The sequence below is a fragment of the Vipera ursinii genome (genome assembly GCF_947247035.1).
Source record: "Vipera ursinii genome assembly, chromosome: Z".
Taxonomy (NCBI): domain Eukaryota; kingdom Metazoa; phylum Chordata; class Lepidosauria; order Squamata; family Viperidae; genus Vipera; species Vipera ursinii.
In genome coordinates, this window is record NC_139517.1 from 124,643,754 (window position 1) to 124,663,168 (window position 19,415).

Below are 19,415 nucleotides of genomic sequence, written 5' to 3' on the forward strand. Positions count from 1 at the left end.
TTTTGGTCACGTGACTATGGGGATGCAGCAATGGTTGTAAGTATGAAATACAATCCTAAGTCAGTTTTCCAGTGTTGCTGTAACTTTGAACAGTCACTAAATGGTCATTAAGTCGAGCATTAGCTGCAATGTGCAGTGGCGTAGCGTGAGTTGTCAGCACCCGGGGCAAGGCAAGTAATTTGCGCCCCCTAACCCGTGGATTTTAGCACTCGAGTCTCTTCCACTAGATTAGTTAAAGAAACCCTTACCCCCTAAGCACATGTATTGTTTGTTATGAAAATACTGATGTAATTAAAGTAAAATGCATCTAATGCGCCCCCCCAGATGTTGCGCCCGGTGCGGCTGGCCCCCCCTGCACCCCCCACGCTACGCCACTGGCAATGTGGGCAGAAAACCCAAGAGCACTGCCAGTAAAAGAGAAGAGAAGAGAAATCAGACGGAGAAAAGGGACAGGATAAATTGAGGAACATCTTGAAAGAAATGGGGTGGGGGGGAATGCTTCCATATTGTTGCAAGAAAATGGGAGCTCCATAAAATTAACAGAGTTTAAAGCTTGGCTGAAAAGAAAAGGCAGGTCAAGGCCAACCATATAAAATGTATGACTAATCAATTGGTGGAAGAAATTGAGGAAGTAAATATTGCTTTTATATGTGGGCTGCTAGTTATCAGGGCAGGGCGTGAGGCAACCTGTTCATGGGAAACACAGATGGGAACTTTTATATCTGCTTGTGGATAATAAAGTAAGGTTGGCTCAATAATTAGACTCAACAACATGACAAGGTAGTCAGTGCACAAATGTAATTATTAAAGACTTTTCTATCCCAAATATGCTCACAATCTTATTCAACAACCCCAAAATACCATTTTAAAAAATCAGCAGAAAAGTGAAACTAGCAACATTGAAAATACACAGAACAAACAGTTGATAAATGCAGTTTTGAGCTTGGTTCGGATCTGTAAGGAAATGATGGATGGGCACTAGCATGATGTACAGTTGGTTGAAGTTCTATGAACTTAACAGAAAAACAGAGTTGGAAGGGACCTTGGAGGTCTTCTAGTCCAACCCCTTGCTCAGGCAGGAAACCCTGTATACCATTTCAGACAAATGGCTGGAGCACACACAACGTCTGGAGGCGAGTTATGAAACATCCCTTGGAGAAACGAATGGCTAATTTAGATGTCAAATTTCCAGCCTATTTCAATATTACAAATGTTAAAAACACACACACACACACCCTCCCCATTCTTTTGTGAATGGTTTCTCTCATTTTCAGGCAATCTGTCCTGAATTTGAGGAGAGATTTTGAAATCTTGTACACTTACATAACCAAACATGCATTACAGATAGTCCTCAACTGACAGCCATTGTGATTGGTGACCATTCAAAGCCACAAAGGCATTGAAAAAAAGTGACTTATGACCAGTCCTCAGAGTTACAACTGTCACAGCATCCCCACAATCATGTGATCAAATGCAGGTGCTTGGCAACCAATACCGGTATGTATTTACAATGGTTGCAATGTCCAGGGGTCATGTAATTGCCAATTGTGACCTTCCCAACCAGATTCCAACAATAACAATAATAGAGGAGTTGAAAGGGACCTTGGAGGTCTTCTAGTCCAACCCCCTGCTCAGGCAGAAAGCTCTATATAACATTTCTAACAGATGGTTGTCCAATCTCTTCTGATAAATCTCCAGTGATGAAGCATCCACAACTTCTGGAGGCAAGTCGTTCCACCAACAAGCAAAATTAATGGGGAAACTGTACTTGCTTCACTTAATAAGTGCAGTGATTTGCTTTACAAATGTGGCAGAAAAAGGTAATAAACTCAAGTCCAACTCACTTAACAGCCACTTTGGTTAGCAATGGAAATTCTGATCCCAATTGTGGTTATAAGTCAAGGACTACCTATACGGCAGTATTGGTTTCAACAACACAGTAAAATATAGAAATTTGTGTCCAACACATGCTAAGCCAAACATAAATCCAGATTCTCAGCACACCCGGGTTAATTATTACCCTGCATTGACACATAGTTTACGACCATCCTTGAATTTATCTGTAAAAGGAGAAACACATCCCCAAATAATCAGTTTCTCATTCACCCATTCTAACATTAATTTTAAATTCTCGTTTGCAGCATCCCTGTGCACTGTTTAAAATCAGAATTAAAAACTGTATGCATTTTAAGTGACTGCAACACAAATAGTCTGTTTTAATATCTTTTTTTGTTAACTTCAGCAATATAAATATTTTTTCCTCAGTTTCTTTCAGAAAATGCTAATTTCAAAGTACAAGTTCTCTGTTTTGAATCTTACTGCAATTCAGGAAGTGTGGACAGCTTGATTACATCTGCCCTCATTTGAATCAGATTAAATCTCCACTTTCCCCTCCTCTCTGGCAAAAAAATCCAAAACTTGAAAACAATTGAGAATTGAATTAATTTACACATATGTAATCAACTCCAATGACAAATTAAATTGAAGTCAGAGAGAACAACCCCCAATAATAAGCAACTTCTTTCTTTCATTATTTTGTGAACCCCATATAAAAAAAGGCTACAACAGGGGTAGAGGAACGATGGCCCTTTTATAACTTGTGGACTTCAACTCCCAGAATTCCTGAGCCATCATGCTTGGCTCAGGAATTCTGGGAGTTGAAGTCCACAAGTCATAAAGGACCATCATTCCTCACCTCTGCTCTAGGATTAAGAGCAGTTTCAGAATTAACAGACATCAGGCAGTGCTTATGAAATAATCTAAAAGGGAGAGCAGGGGGGGGGGGGAGGTTAAAATATCTGAACAAAAACCAGCCTATGAAAGCTAACAGGAGAAATGGATTGTGCCAGCTCAGTAATGAATAATTTGAATTAATTATAATCATACAAAAGCGCTGTTAGTCCCTGAAGCAAAGCTATTAAATGCTGCCCAAGAATACATGCAAAATAGTGTTTCCAAATGTCATATATCCTGAGGCTGAAACCTGGCATGACATCTCAGAACCCTGAGGCGTTTGCGAGCTGTGGTGGAAAAAAGTCAACATGGCCGCCATGCTAAGTGCACTTATAAATGGGGGGAGCTTCGACTACAATGTCACGCTGGCCACCTTGACTTTTTTGACCATCCTGCACTCAGCCCTGGAGAGACAGATAAAAGTTTAATTGTACAGAGGCAAGTCCCTATCACCGGTTACTGTCCTATTAAATGAGTACATCATAAAGGCACTTGGGAAATAGCACACACACACCTGTGTTTGGCAAAAGTAGCCAAACACACTAAAATCAATTTTTTACATACATTTTTTGAATGTAACCACCATCTCCACCCAAAGATTGGTGGGGACTTCTGTAGTATTCACAACCTAGTAGGTGTAGATAGGTACATATTCCTCGACCGTTCAAAGTTACAACAGCACCGAAAAAAGTGACACAATTGTTTTTCACATTTATAACCATTGCAGCATCCCTGTGGTCACATGATCAAAATTCAGACACTTGGCAACTGACTCATATTTATGACGGTTGCAGTGTCCTTTTGGGACCTACTGACAAAGTCGATGGGAAGCCAGATTCACTTAACAACTGGGTTACTAATGTAAAACTGCAATGATTCGCTTAACAACTATGGCAAGAAAGGTTGTAAAATGGGGCAAAACTCGCTTAACAACTCTCTTGCTTAGCAACAGAAATGTTGGGGGTCAATTGTGTTCATAAGCTGAGCACTCTCTCTAGTCCACATGTATCTGTAGCAATCCTAGACAGAGACATGGAGCTTGAAAGTGAGTTGGGGATGAATGAAAAAAATGTTTTTCTCCTGCTCTGAATATCATGGGCTGGACCCAAATTTGATTATGCTTGATCACCCCTGAAATTAAAAGGATCCAGCAACTAAGCATGGTTTCAGTAGGACCACAGTAATCATGCGATCACTGGCGTTAGTAGAAGCCACAGTGACACTACACCTATCGCGACATCATTGTTTGCATCGTTTATGTTATGATGTCATATTTGCAACTCTCCTTTTGTGGAGATCCTGGAGGCGGTGCGGGTCTGGATGGGAAAAGGAACAGGCTCAGGCTGAACCCCTCCAAGACCGAGTGGCTGTGGATACCGGCATCTCGTATTGTCCAACATGTTCCATCTCTTTTGATGGGGGGGGGAAGGTATTGCCCCCCTCAGAAAGGGCTCACAACTTGGGTGTCCTCCTAGATTCACAGCTTAACTTGGAGGATATATCTAACTGCTGTCACCAGGGGGGCCTTCGCACAGGTTCGCCTGGTGCGCCAGTTGCGCCCCTTTTTGGACTGAGATGCCCTATGCACGGTCACCCACGCCCTTGTCACTTCTCGCCTGGATTACTGTAATGCTCTCTACATGGGGCTGCCTTTGAAGTGCACCTGGAGGCTTCAGCTGGTGCAAAATGCGGCCGCGCGGGTGCTTATGGGAGCTTCTCGATACTCTCATGTTACACCACTCCTGCGCGAGCTGCATTGGCTTCCAGTTGCCCTCCAGGTGGAATTCAAGGTGCTGGTAATTACCTTTAAAGCCCTACATGGCTTAGGCCCGGGATACTTGCGAGACCACCTGCTGCCATTGTCTACCTCCCATCGCCCGGTTCGCTCCCACAGTCGGCCTCCTCAGGGTGCCGTCGGCCAGGCAATGCCGGCTGGCGGCCCCCAGGGGGAGAGCCTTCTCTGTGGGCGCGCCGACCCTCTGGAATGAGTTGCCTCCGGAGCTGCGGATGGCCCCTGACCTTCGGTCCTTCCAACGTGACCTGAAGACATGGATGTTCCAACAATCGGGCCTGGACCGACTACAGTTTTAAATTTGGTTTTATTGGGTTAATTGTTACGTATTTATTACATTTGCTCAATTCTTTTTTAAATTGTGTATTTTATGTTTTTTTTAATTTTTATTGTTGTGAGCCGCCCTGAGTCCTTAGGGAGAAGGGCAGCATATAAATTTAATAAATTCAAATTCAATTCAGTTCAACAGATGGGAGTCAAATTATGGGATTCAACAGACATATGTAAAGTATGGTTCCCCTGCTTTGAAAAAGGGAGAGAATTGGCTACTTGTAAAATTTATACAGGCTACGTTTGCACATACAGTAACTCTTCAGCCATAAACTTTGATTTACTCACACAAGAGCAGAGGATACAGAATAACAGGGACATTGGAGATCTTCTATACCAACCTCCTGCTCAGGCAGGAAAAACTATACCATTTGAGACAAATGGTTATTCAATTTCTTCTTGAAAACCTCCAGTGGTGGAGCATCCGCAACTTCTGGAGGCAAGTTGTTACACTGGTTAGTTATTCTAACAGTTCATGCCTGTGTTAGGCTTTAATGAAACAAATAATGATTGGTTGAGCATCACTTGTGAACTCAATCACTATCACCTGGGCTTCATGGCTAGGTATTATGTGTGAACAATCCCACTAAGACTTGTTGAGGAATCACAGTTAAAGTAAACCGTATGTGTGGCACTAGGTCAGGGGTCTTCAAATATGGCCCTTTTATGACTTGTGGACTTCAACTCCCAGAATTCCTCAGCAATTCTGGGAGTTGAAGTCCACAAGTCATTAAAGGGCCAAGTTTGAAGACCCTTGTACTAGGTGAAATATGAAGTCACATATACAAGGCACCTGGATTACATGCTGGCACATCTGTGCACTGTGGTAGATGAGAAGCTTTTAAAGCACCGGGATGTTGGGGGGGGGGGTGGCGGCAGAATGGGGGGGGTGATTTTTGGAAACAAGAAACTAGGACAGGTCCTATGCTTATTCTGTAACACAGGATAATGTTCTTTTGGTCCTTCCTCCGCAAGAACCCATAGCCAATGTGCTCTTAGGAGAAAATATGTGTTCCTTCTCATCCCATAAGTTTAAAAGTGTTTATGTCAAGTTTTTCTTGGTCCCTTTGTTCCGCCAAAAATTAAAAAGGAAGCAGGGAAAAATAAAGAAATGCAATATGGATTAATATCCCAGGAACAGTTGCATCTCTTATTAGATTCTGTTCCTTCTTTTTAAGCCAACATGATGAGGCCGGTGTGTGTGTTCCAGAGGATATATAAAGGTTGGGCTTAAACCAAGCTTACGGTTCTCAGGAACGTGTGATTAAAACCCTGGTTCTTTTGTCTTCAGGGTGAAAAGTCAAGGAAAAGCTACTGGGACCTCCACCCTTCCTGCAGGCCTCATCTTCTGGGGCCCTGTGGCTTCAACCTTTCAGCGCATGATCATGGGAGCAACAGGGATTTGGCTAGTCGCATCCAGAACCATTTCTTGGTGGCTGGGTTTGTGTAGTCACAGACGGTGATGAATCTTAAAATGCTCGGGAACTCGTTCTTCATGTTTTTGCATTTAACCGGGATGAGACGCTTGAGACGGGCCCCTGTGGGAGGAAGCCGAGACAGGAGAATGAACTAACCTGACATGCACTGTGGCCCCAAGCAAGAGGCACGATGGCCACATTTCCCCAACCAATGTCCTGAGCCACACAGCCCATCCCATGGCAGTCCCAAGACAGGTAGTCCTCGACTTACAGCCATTTGTTTAGCAACTGTTCAAAGTTACTACTGAAAAAGTGACTTATGACTATTTCGCACACTTACGACCATTGCAGCATCCCCGTGGTCACGTGACCAACATCCAGATGCATGGCAAGTGGCATGCATTTATGACGGCTGCAGTGCCCCTGGGGTCATGTGATCCCCTTTTGCGACCTTCTGACCAGTAAAGTCAACAGGGGAAGCCAGGTTAGCTGAACAACCATGTTACTATCTTAACTGCAGTGACATCACTTAACACCTGTGGCAAGGAGGGTTGTAAGGTGGGGAAAACTCACTTAACTAACCGTCTTGCTTAGCAACGGAAATTTTGGGGCTTAATTGTAGTTCATAAGTCGGGGGCTACTTGAATGTCTGCAAGGTGGCATGGCCTGACTGACCACAGACGTTGTCTCACCTGGGGAAAGACTCAGAGCAAACTTGGTCTGGAAGTCACATTCCTCACTCTGAAGGTAATCGTCCGAGATGACCACGACCATCCTCCGACACCTGTAGTTACACACAGAACCGGAAAACACGTTGGGGACGAGTTTCTTTCCCTGTCTTGGTTTGGCACAGCAACCAAACAGAACAGGGACAGACTTCAGCGGATAATTAGAACAGAGAACACAATGGCTGGCAGCCTGCCTTCCACTGAGGATCTGTATACTACAAGGGTCAGAAAGAGGGCTGTGAAAATATCTACAGACCCCTCACATCCTGGGCATAAATCGTTTCAACTTCTTCCCTCAAGACGATGCTATAGGACACTGCACACCAGAACTAGACACAAGGACAGTTTCTGCCCCCATGCCATCACTCTGCTACACAACTAATTCCCACAACACTATCTTATGCCCTAGGGCAAGGGTCTTCAAACTTGGCCCTTTTATGACTTGTGGACTTCCAGAATTCCTCAGCCAGTGTGCCTGCCTGAGGAATTCTGGGAGTTAAAGTCCACAAGTCATAGAAGGGCCAAGTTTGAAGACCCCTGCCCTAGGATATCAAATATCCTAGTAGGGCTGTATTACTGTTATATTTCTCATCTCTCCTTACTTCCTATTCCTTTAGCATTTTATGACTATCACTCTGCTGTTTCTCTCTTATGATCCTTGCGGATTGCTTTTATTTAGTATCTTATGACTGTCATTGGGGGTTGTATCTTATAATTTATGCTGGTTGTATTTCATGATTATAACCATGACTTATCACATGTTGCTTGCATGTACAATGAGAGCTGGTGCACCGGAGACAAATTCCTTGTGTGTCTAATCACACTTGGCCAGTGAAGAATATTCTTTTCTATTAATTAGGAGCTGAATAAGCCCTACTGATGGAATAAAAAGAGTCCTTGACTTACCGTTCTTCTAGCAATTGTTCAGAGTTACAACGGCACTCAAAAAAGTGATTTACGACCACGATTTTTCATTTAAGAACTGCCACGGTTCTCTTCTCCCAGATCTTATTGGACAAGTGCTAACCTGCTCGTCCTACCACCTCCACACACACCCCAAAATCAACACAATCAGTGTTTTAATTCCAGCTCTGTCTCCTCTTTGGTTAGTTCAAGCTTTTTTTGCCCAGAGGTGCTCCTAAACTGACCTCCTCTCTATCAACTCGCTGGTGATGGACCACACGCAGGTGCCTGGTAGGACATCGCGATCAAAGACACACAGCTTCAGCTTGTGCTCTGCCTGCTCCAGTTCCTGGATCATCTCTTGCACAAAAGGAATGTCATTCTGGCAGTAACAGATGAAGGCATCAAAGAGTTCAGGGGTATGCCCTGGAAAAGGAAAAAAAAAGAAAGGAAGGAAGGAAAAGAAACAAACAAGATTGTTGCTGAGCACCAGCCTTGGTTTAAGCCACCATAGATAGTGGCCAAAATTGTGGAAAACCTTTTGGGAAAAGTGTGTTTTTGAGGTTTGATGGCTAATTTTATTGTTGTTGTTAGCTGCAAAGTCGTGTCCGACCCATCGCGACCCCATGGACAACGTTCCTCCAGGCCTTCCTGTCCTCTACCATCTTCTGGAGTCCATTTAGGCTCACGCCTACTGCTTCAGTGACTCCATCCAGCCACCTCATTCTCTGTCGTCCCCTTCTTCTCTTCCCCTCAACCTTTCCCAGCATTAGGCTCTTCTCCAGTGAGTCCTTCCTTCTCATTAGGTGGCCAAAGTATTTGAGTTTTAGCTTCAGGATCTGGCCTTCTAAAGAGCAGTCAGGGTTGATCTCCTCTAGGACTGACCGGTTTGATCGCCTTGCAGTCCAAGGGACTCACAGGAGTCTTCTCCAGCACCAGAGTTCAAGGGCCTCAATTCTTTGGCGCTCAGCCTTTCTTATGGTCCAACTTTGATGGCTAATAACACCACCTTTTTTTTTTGGAGTAGTACCATAAAATTATATATTGATGGAAAGGTAATTTAATCACGAATGTAATGCAACGAAGTTTGTTCAGTTATCTGTACTGTATTCTATGAAAAGTTATAGCCAAATAACCAGAAAAAGGAAGCACAACTTGATTAGGTTGATATCAGGTAGCTTTCCTTCATCTGATTGTAGCCAATGAGCATGAGTGTTTAGAGAGCCAATCAGGTGTCATCTTGTTCTGGCAATGAGCCAATCAGATCACAGTAGGATTCAGTTATTGATGTCATGTATTAAAGCTGAGAGGAGGACATTTGTCAAGTGTGTTATGTGATCGCTATCAAGTTGGTGGGTTTTTTTTGTGTTCTTTCATTCAGTGAGCTTGTAAAACGTAATAAAATTAAAGTAACGGCGCAAAGAGTTGACTGGTTGCCCAGAAAGCGATGTAAAATAGTATTATTAAACGAACAAGGCTACAGTTATGAAGAAATTAGAAGAAAAATAGGTGGAAACTTAACCAAAGGTGGCATTTCTACTGTACACTTTTCCCAAAGGATTTCCACAATTTTGGCCACTACTGTAGATAGATAGATAACTTTATTGTCATTTTTTTTCCTGTGGGCAGAATGGCACACATTAAAAATGAAATTTAGTTGCTTCCTCTCAAATAGTGCACATACATAACACACATTTAATCCATACTAAATAAAACATATGTATAGACCTGCCCCCTGACATATAAGTAACATATAAATATTAATCCCTGTTCTTCATTGATTTTGCTTTTCAGGTTGCAAAAGGGGATCACGTGACCCTGGGACACTGCAACCGTCATAAATATGAGTCAGTTGCCAAGCGTCGGAATTTTGAATACTAGCGAATTTTGACTACTAGGGGAGAGTACTGTGCACAAAGTCTTGAGCTTCTGAAGGAAAGGCAGGATATAAGACTAATGAAGAAGTAAATGAATGTGGTCTATTTGCTGGACACTTAAGAGTGTTGTGCAAATCCAGTTTGCATGAATTATGGTTTATTCATGAAACCAGGATTACAATGATCATGGCTTACCTATGCCTCCCCTCAGCTCTCTAAAAATGATACAAAACACCATAGTCAATTCTGGTCATTCAAATTCTGAGGGGATAGGGTAGACATGCTAAAGTGCTGGCCCGCAGGCTGGATACGTCATGAAACTGCGCCCACCCTATTGCCGGCAATGGGGGGAAAGTCCTGATACGTCACGCGACATCACGAGTTTGACATGCCTGGGATAGGGGAAGGAGACCTCAAACAGAGAATCCAGAATAAATAGATGTCATCTTTTTTCTGAAACGAACAATAACATCTGAGGTCACAGATATACTTGCTTGTCCCTTTACTTTAGACAAAGCTGACCCACAAGGAGGTGCACAGCAGTCTAGTTTCAACTGCAGCCCCCCCTCCCCCGAGTTAAGAAATATGAAATATAAATAAACAAACTGGTTTTCCGGAGAAATGCCATAAATTGGCTTGTTTGTCATGCTGAGCCAGTTTTGGGTTTCCACAGACCAGCCATAATTGGCTCCATATCCAAATTATAAACAGACCACTGTTGGTTCATGCACAAACCATTAATAAACCATAAATGGCTCCAAGCACAAACAATAGATAGGCCACAGATGGATTCCTTTCATGAGCCATAAAAAAAATCACACTCGACTTTGCAAACAGACCATAATCATCGGCAGGGCTCAACACCTACTAAGCCAATAAAGTAGTCCTCAATTGACAGCTGTTCATTTAGTGACTGGTCAGAATTACAACAGCATTGAATAATGGGACCTACCACCAGTCCTCGTACGTGCAACCGATGCAGCATCCCTACAGTCATTTGATCAAAATTTGGTAGCTTGGCATCCGGCTTGTATTTACAATGAGCATCCTGGGGTCACGTGATCACCACTTGTGGCCTTCCCATCCAGCTTCCGACAAGCAAAGTCAATGGGGGAACCACATGATTTACTTAACAACTGCAGTGATTCGCTTAACAACCATGGAAAAAAGGTTGTAAAATAGGGCACAGCTCACTTCACAGCTGCCTTACTTAACGACATAAATTCTGATCTCTGTTGTGGTTGTAAGTCAAGGACTACCTGTATGAACTAGTCCAGGGGTAGGCAACCTCGGCTCTTTTATGACTCGTGGACTTCAACTCCCAGAATTCCTGAGCCAGCATAGCTCCGCTTGGAAACCTCTCCCTTTCCCCTCAGCATGGCTGGCTCAGGAATTCTGGGAATTGAAGTCCACGAGTCATAAAGCGGCCTAGGCCTAGGCCAGGGGTAGGCAGCCTTGGCTCTTTTATGACTCGTGGACTTCAACTCCCAGAATTCCTGAGCCAGCATAGCTCCGCTTGGAAACCTTTCCCTTTCCCCTCAGCATAGCTGGCTTAGGAATTCTGGGAGTTGAAGTCCACAAGTCATAAAAGAGCCAAGGTTGCCTACCCCTGCACTAGCCTGTTGAAGCTTTTCCTACTGAATTTCTACCTGGCTTGCAAATGTAGATAGTTCTAAGAAATGTCTCTCATTCCTACGGAATCTGGAGGTAGGACTGTGTACTTTTTCCTCCTTAGGACCCTCTGAATAGGTGCCAAAACTGCCCCTCTCTCCAATCCCCACCAGATGCCTGCTATAAAAGAGCTCAGGTATTTAATTTAGGAACTACCCTAGTCCAAATTATCTCTACTTAATCCACAGTAAAATCAGATGGAAGAAAAAAAAGGCAATGCTTATTTTTTTAAAAAGAGCAATTATTTTAAAAAAAACACATTGCAATATATAAATTTAATAAAATGAAATAAATAAAATAAATACCGGAAGTCCTCGCTTTATGGCCACAACTGAGCTCAAACCTTCTGTTGCTAAGTGAGACTGTTTGTTAAGTGAATCTCGCCCCATTTCACGACCTTTCTTGTGAGTGAATTACTGTAGGTGTTAAGAACACAGAGGATAAGTGAATCTCGCTTCCCCATTGACTTTGCTTGTTAGGAGGTCGCAAAAGGGGATCACGTGATCCCAAGACAAACCAACGGTAATAAATAGGAGCCAGTTACCAAGTGTCTGTCTGAATTTCGATAACGTGATGCTGCAACAGTCATGTGAAAAGCAGCCATGTCACTTTTTTCAGTGCTGTGATAACTTTGAACTGTCACTAAATGACTTGTACATGTATTAAAATTATTTAAAGGTCTGATGGCCCGTTTACCAAGGGGGTCATCCTGAGTGGTGATGCCTTGCATTTCAGTTGCCCTCGGAAAGCTGCTGTCCACTGCTGGGACTTGAACCGGTCGCTCCGATTCTTCCTGTTTCTTCTTCTGGAGATATTTCTTACAGTCCTCCTCTGCAAATAGAAGAAAAGACATAGAAATAAACAACTTTCAGAAACCAGGACTGAAGCCACGCATAAATTCGGGGAGGTAAGAGGGGATGGGGAATAGTTAACTGGACAAGCCCCCATGGCACCCTCTAAGTCAGGGGTCCCCAATCCCGGGTTGCAGCCCACAACCGGAATCAACCACACAAGTGGGGAGGGCTGGTTTGCTAAAAGCAACCGCTCAGATAGTGTTTCAAAGCTCCTGTATCTTGGTTCGTGTCTTGTTTGTTTTAGTAATAAATTTGGCAGACGTTAATCCAGCCTCCTGCTGTTTGTAAAGGGGTTGCCTTTTCTGCAGGGCCGGTAGCAGGCTGGTACAGAACACCTCTGGTCTAAATCAGGGATCCCCAAACTCTTTAGTTCCACCCTCCATGAAATTTCAGATTGTCCATTGCCCCCACCCCCAAGCATATATTACCTGAAAATAATTTAAGAAATACTATTTGAATGAATTGGCAGCTGTGATTGCATACTTGTCTATGCAATAACAACAATACAGGTAGTCCTCAATTTACAACATCTCTACACGAGACAGGCCATACCACAAATGGGAAGAAAAAAGGAAGACTGACATCTTTTCCCTCTGGTGTTTTAACTGATATTACAGGTGATCCTTGACTTGCTATGACAACTGAGCCCAAAATTGATGTTGCTAAGTGCGAAATTTCTTAAGTGAGTTTTGCCTCACGTTACGACTTTTCTTCCCACTTTTGTTAAGCGAATCACTGCAGGTGTTAAGCTAGTCACACTTTCGGAAGCCCTCTGGAGGCATGGACTTCCAGAATGCTCCCACTGGCCTAGCCAGGGCTAAGAATTCTGGTAGTTGAAATTCTCACACATCTGGAAAACGCCCAGATCAGGGAAACATGGCACTAAAATCTGGAGACCACAAACATATCAGTCGCTCATGAAAGCTTTAATAAATTGCATTAGTTGGGAAAAGTGATTGACTAGGGATGCTCACCGTGAGACTACTACGACAGGGCTTTTCAACCAATGGTACGGGTACCACCTGTGGTACATTGGCACCTGGCAGATGGTACGTGACCATCCTAGAAAAGTGGTAGCGGGAGAGGGGAATGAGCTGAACCAGTGGCAGCACTGCACAAGCCTGAGCGAGAGACGGCTGAAGCTGCCGGGCTGTCAGGGCTCAGCGGAAGCACCAGGATCAGCGCTTCTTCGGGGGCTGTCGGGGCTCAGCGGAAGCACCAGGATCAGCCCCAGGATCCAGCTGGAACTCGGCGCTGATCCTGGCGCTTCCAAGCCCAGAAGAAGCGCCGATCAGCTGGAATGTTGCAGCATCTCCAGGGTCTTGTGATTTACATTCAGATGCTTGGCAACTGATTCATATTTATGACGGTCACAGTGTCCCAGGGTCATGTGAAGTGACCAAAACCTGCTGCAACCACCCAGCAGATGGGGGGAATAAAAATCAAACACCCCCACCCCACCGCCAATCCTCAACAGAAATGCCCACAACAATGAAAACCTCGGACAGGAGGAAGAGCGCCACCGGGTGGGCAGGCAGGTGTCTTGCTCGGCTGTGGCTTGGGGGGGCATTTTTTCAGTGCCGTTGTAACTTCGAACAGTCACTAAGTGAACTGTTGTAAGTCGAGGATTACCTGTACTTCATCACTTTTTTCCTTTTTTTTTATCAAGTTTTTGACCCCTTGCTAGGTGACTGGTGGTACTTGGATGTTGCCATATCCTAAAAGTGGTACGGTGGGTGAAAAGGTTGAAAAGCCCTGCACTATGTGATAAATAAAACAGGATGTGGTGGGGGATGGGTAAGCAGGAAATGGCAATGAAACACTCACAAGGAAGTCTTTTGGCTTTTGCAGAAATTGCCTCCAATCAGACGGGAAGGCAGCTTTAGGCAGCATTTAAGCTCTTCTCTCCCCCCCCCACCTCCAGCCCCCCCCCACTTCTGCCGGACAGGCAGGTATTCAACAGGTGACACTTTCCCCAACCTCATTGCCTTCACTGATTCCAAAATAGAATGCAGTAGGAACTAAGGCACAAGAGTTTTGCACTGAGCATACCACAACTGTCGCCCCTTCGGAGCTGACCTGGGAGCCTGCCGATGCGAGGGAACTGCAACCGGGAGCGCTCATTGCAGGATGGCTACTGCGCTCGCCGGCGATCCGTTTCAACCGCGCGCCCTCGCCCCGTCGCTCGGATAGCCACCTTCCCCGCTCCTATCGAGCCGGGCGCTCACCAATGCTGGGTCCCAGGTCGGTGAGAATGTCTTGGCGCCCCAAGAGACGCAGCAGATCCAGGAGGCGGCCCACCGTCGCCCCGCCTGGGCTCCGCGCCTGCCAGTCGTCCAGCAGGCGGCCGGTGGGGTTCGGCTGGGCCTCGAAGTGCTTGATCTCCAGGTATTCGTAGCCCAGCTCCTCCGCCAGCGTCGCCCAGTCGGCTGCCACCGGGGCGCGCGGGTTGAGGAAGAGCGCTAGCCGGCGCCGCACCGAGTTATTTAGCGCTACCAGCGGCAACGCTGCGCTTTCCGACTTCTCCGCTTCGGCCCCGATGCATCTGGTCACCACCTCTCCCGCCATGGCCGGCCGCAGCTGCGTCTTGCCTGGGCTCGCCAAGCTTTGCCTTGCTCAGAGGCAGCCGCTTTCGCAACACCTCCGACGGCGAGAGGCGGAGAGATCGCCCGCGCCCAAACCAGTTTCGCTTCGCACGCACGGCGGCTCTTGAGTTGCACCGCTCGCGCAGCTGGGGAAGGAGAACAGCTGCAGGACTGACGGGAGTTGAAGTCCGGGGACTTTCCCGCTAGTAGAAGCCAGCGAAGACTTCTAGATATAAAGGAACTACAACACCCAGCATCCTTCGCTCGGAATGAGCTGGCTGGGCTGTTACTCGCCGTAGGGCACGGATAGGCAACCTTGGCTCTTTTATGACTCGTGGACTTCAACTCCCAGAATTCCTGAGCCAGCTGGCTGAGGAATTCTGGGAGTTGAAGTCCACGAGTCATAAAAGAGCCAAGGTTGCCTACCCCTGGCCTAGGGGAAACGAGTGAAATTCGCGCTGTAGCGCAAGAGACAGAAGCGTTGGAAGGGACCTTGGAGGTCTTCTAGACCAACCCTCTGCTGAGGCAGGAAACCCTATACCTATTTCAGAAAAATGGTTGTCCAGTCTCTTCTTAAAAGCCTCCAGTCATGGAGCACCAACAACTTCTGTTGGCAAGTCGTTCCTCTGGTTAATTGTTCTCACTGTCAGGAAATTTCTCCTTAGTTCAGGGTTGCTTCTCTCCTTGGTTTCCACTCTCTAGAAGAAGAATCCTTGGATTTAAAAGATCCTTCTTTCCACCGCCGGTCCATGGAAATTAAAAAACAGAGAATTGCTCCTTTTATTTAATACACGATCTCTCTTTCCTTAAAAAGAATGATTTTGATGGGAGTTAGCATTGAAATATAATTTACAGTTGGAAAGCACATTGCAACAGGTGTGAGTCCCACAAATCTGCTAAGGTTGACAGTTTAAACCTCTCCAGAAACCCTAAATCAAGCCTAACCAAGGTTAAGCAAAGATTGGGTCAGCAGAACTGAAAATATGACAATGAAGTAAATTGAGGAGCCTTAGTCGTTCAGCTTAATAAAGACCCTTTTTCTTTTTCCAAGGCAGAATGACAACTTAAAAGCCTTTCTTAGGCTTCCTCAAAAGTCTATCTTAGACTTCTGTAAATCCTGAATGCCTTTGATCAAGGGTCTCCAAACTACTTCAGCTCCCAAAATTCCCCAGGCAGGCATGTTATCTGGGGAACTGTGGGAGTTGAAGTCCAAAACTCTTAAAATTGCCAAGTTTGAAGATCCCTGCTTTTGATAGATGCTTCAAGCCATTCCTGAGCACCTAGATGGGGTGCTTCAGGTCCCTCCTCTTCAAGGTAATAATAATAATAATAATAATAATAATAATAATAATAATAATAATAATAATAATAATAATAATAAGAAGAAGAAGAAGAAGAAGAAGAAGAAGAAGAAGAAGAAGAAGAAGAAGAAGAAGAAGAAGAAAAAGAAGAAGAAGAAGTTGGAAGGGACCTTGGAGGCCATCTAGTCCAACCCCCTGCTCAGGCAGGAAACCCTATACCATTTCAGACAAATGGCTGTCCAGTCTCTTCTTGAAAACTTCCAGTGTTGGAGCATTCACAGCTTCTGGAGGCAGGTTGTTCCACTGGTTAATTGTTCTCACTGTCAGGAAGTTTCTCCTTAGTTCTTAGTTATAGTTGTTTGAAGCCATTCTTTGACATTTTGATTATCTACTTCAGAACTTTCCAGTTCCAGGCTTTTCAAGGAATCTTGAAGCCATTTTTTTGAGAACTTGTCTAGCTTTAGTAGAAGGTGAGAGCCCTTCTAAAGATCCTTGAAGCCATTTCAGTGTGTTCTCCACAGGTCCTTCAGGATATTGCTTCCCAAGTCTCTCTTTTGATTTTTCAAGCGAGCCCTCCCTTTCTTAGGCTGCTTTGAGGCTCTGCCTTGGACTTTTGTATGCTTTAAGCCATTCCTTGTACATTCAGATGGGATGCTTCAGCTCCTTCTTCTTGGAGATGATTTATGGACATCTCCAGCCAGTTGTTCACATCTTCCCTGGATGCTTCAGGAGATTCCTTCTGAAGATTTATCAGGAACGTTTTAAGCCATTCTGCCAGGGTGTGTCTTGATGCTTTATTGTTGTTGTTGTTAGCTGCAAAGTCGTGTCCGACCCATCACGACCCCATGGAGAACGTTCCTCCAGGCCTTCCTGTCCTCTACCCTCTTCTGGAATCCATTTAAGCTCAGGCCTACTGCTTCAGTGACTCCATCCAGCCACCTCATTCTCTGTCGTCCCCTTCTTCTATTGCCCTCAACCTTTCCCAGCATTAGGCTCTTCTCCAGTGAGTCCTTCCTTCTCATTAGGTGGTTTATTAGAAACCTCTTTTAGGTTTCTAATAAAGAGATTCCCAAAGCCACCCCAGTATGTTTTGCCTGGATTCTTTGGATTTTTCGGTTTTCAGGTTGTCTATAGAAGCTTTAAGCCAGTCCTATTTTAGCATGTTTTCCAGCAATTGAGATTTCATCTTTTCCAGAGTTTTTTTTTCCTCATCTTCCGGCTTTGTTTGCCAGATACTCGCAAAGCATCTTTTTTGTTGCTCTCTACCTAGAAGTGATATTAACTGGCCTCTATTCATCAATGATCTAGAGCAGGGGTGTCAAACTCATGTCACGTGATGTGTCGCAATGTATCACTACTTTTTTGCCATTACTAGCAATGGGGTGGGCGTGGTTTTGCTATAATTCATCCAACCCGTGGGCCGGCAGTTTGAGACCCCTGATCTAGAGCAGTCTTCTTTCAGTTTTCTCTCTCTAGAAAAATTAGATTAGATATGCAGCTGCATCAACAACAAAATATTCTTAGCAAACACTAATGAGAACTGGGACGCGGTGGCTCAGTGGGTTAGGACGCTGAGCCTGTCGATCAGAAGGTCGGCAGTTTGGCGGGTCGAATTCCGAGTGCCGCGTAACAGAGTGAGTGCCAGCTTCTGCCAACCTAGCAGTTCGAAAGCATGTAAAATTGCAAGTAGAAAAATAGGGACCACTACGGTGGGAAGGTAACAGCGTTCCGTGAGCCTCTGGCGTCTAGTCATGCCGGCCACATGACCCCGGAGACGTCCTCGGACAAGCTCTGGCTCTTTGGCTTTGAAACGGAGATGAGCACCGGCCCCTAGAGTTGGAAACGACTAGCATGCATGTGCGGGGGAACCTTTACCTTTAATGAGAACTGCTTGCTGTCAGGAAACTCCTAAGTAATTTTTTTTTTGGCAGAGGAGGGGTGGGGAGTTTAAAAGACCTACTTTATACATATATTTTGAAAAGTCCCCCTCAGATCTATGAGTTACTGCTAGTTAGTCATGTAGAGGATTACTAAGCAACTTTTCAATACCTTGTAGATAACATGGGAAATTCTTCAATGAAAGCAGAGTGGGGGGAGGGAGACATTCTTGTTTCCCCATGTTAATTCTATCAATTAAATTGTCTTTAGGAGTTATAGCTTATATTTCCCATTGGAAGAAAAGCATATATCATACTGAATCCAGCTGGATTCAATTGCAAATAGGGCTTAGGCATTTGACCTAGAGCTGATGAAAGAAGTGCACAATCCTAACAGAATTTATTCTCTACCTAAGAGGTAGAAATGGGACAACTTGCCAGAGTCAACTTGCCATGGCCAACCTGCTGTGGGACAACTCACTTCAGAACAATTTAACAATTCTATTTAATTATTTAAGATAAATTAAAAAAATATTTTAAGTTTTGTTGATCAATTCTGTCCCTCCTTTTGCATCCTTTCTTTAATGATTCCATTCCACCATTTCTTTCTTTTAGTATTACTTTTGTCCAGCAACGAGTTGTCCTGTGATGATACGCAGTGAGTTGGCCATGGTGAATTGGCAGTGGCGTATTGTTTAAAAGTCCTTATGAGTTATAACTCTGCATCCCCAAAATTACACATTATTTCACCAGGAAGATGCCCTGTGAAGAGATTCATGAGAGCCACCTGAGACCCAGTGCTCCCTTCTCTTCCTTTGCTACTGCTTTAATCAAACACAGTCTCTGGAAGTGAAAGTCTTTGGCAGAACTAGAATGGAATGGAATGGAATGGAATAGAATAGAATAGAATAGAATAGAATAGAATAGAATAGAATAGAATAGGGAATGGAATGAAATAATAGAATAGAATAGAATAGAATAGAATAGAATAGAATAGAATAGAATAGAATAGAATATGGAATGGAATGGAATAGAATACGGAATGGAATGGAATGGAATGGAATGGAATAGAATAGAATAGAATAGAATAGAATAGAATAGAATAGAATAGAATAGAATAGAATAGAACAGAATAGAATAGAAAACAAAATGGAATGGAATGGAATGTTTCTCTCCTCGCAGTTGGAGACCGATTCCTACAAGCTCCTTGTTCTCACGTTGGAGCTTATCTCTTTTTGACAACAGGTCACAAATTATCCTCAGCTGTTTGCAAAATATCAAGATCCGGCTGAAATTAGCCCATTAAATTTTTCTTTTCTTGAATAATCAAACTTGTTTTTTAAAAA

The 19,415-nt window shown here is 44.3% G+C and overlaps 1 protein-coding gene across 1 annotated transcript; it reads right to left on the bottom strand.

Moving 5' to 3' along the window:
* Positions 1-776: 776 nt before the first annotated feature.
* On the bottom strand, positions 777-14,990 carry MYD88 (MYD88 innate immune signal transduction adaptor). Its single transcript, XM_083377020.1, has 6 exons — positions 14,535-14,990; positions 12,149-12,283; positions 8,150-8,330; positions 6,966-7,057; positions 6,101-6,393; positions 777-954 (listed from the first exon to the last, which is right to left on the bottom strand). Exons 1-5 carry the CDS (start codon positions 14,872-14,874, stop codon positions 6,239-6,241), a joined length of 903 nt encoding a protein of 300 aa, XP_083233146.1. The 5' UTR covers positions 14,875-14,990; the 3' UTR covers positions 777-954; positions 6,101-6,238.
* Between the last annotated feature and the right edge of the window lie 4,425 nt (positions 14,991-19,415).

Excerpts from the sequence above, each read along its gene's own strand:
- MYD88 (XM_083377020.1), bottom strand. The coding sequence starts at position 14,874 with ATGGCGGGAGAGGTGGTGACCAGATGCATCGGGGCCGAAGCGGAGAAG. Across the intron at positions 12,284-14,534 it reads CGACCTGGGACCCAGCATTG|AGGAGGACTGTAAGAAATAT; the intron begins GTGAGCGCCCGG and ends TTCTATTTGCAG. Across the intron at positions 6,394-6,965 it reads TGCTCTGAGTCTTTCCCCAG|GGGCCCGTCTCAAGCGTCTC; the intron begins GTGAGACAACGT and ends TTCCTCCCACAG.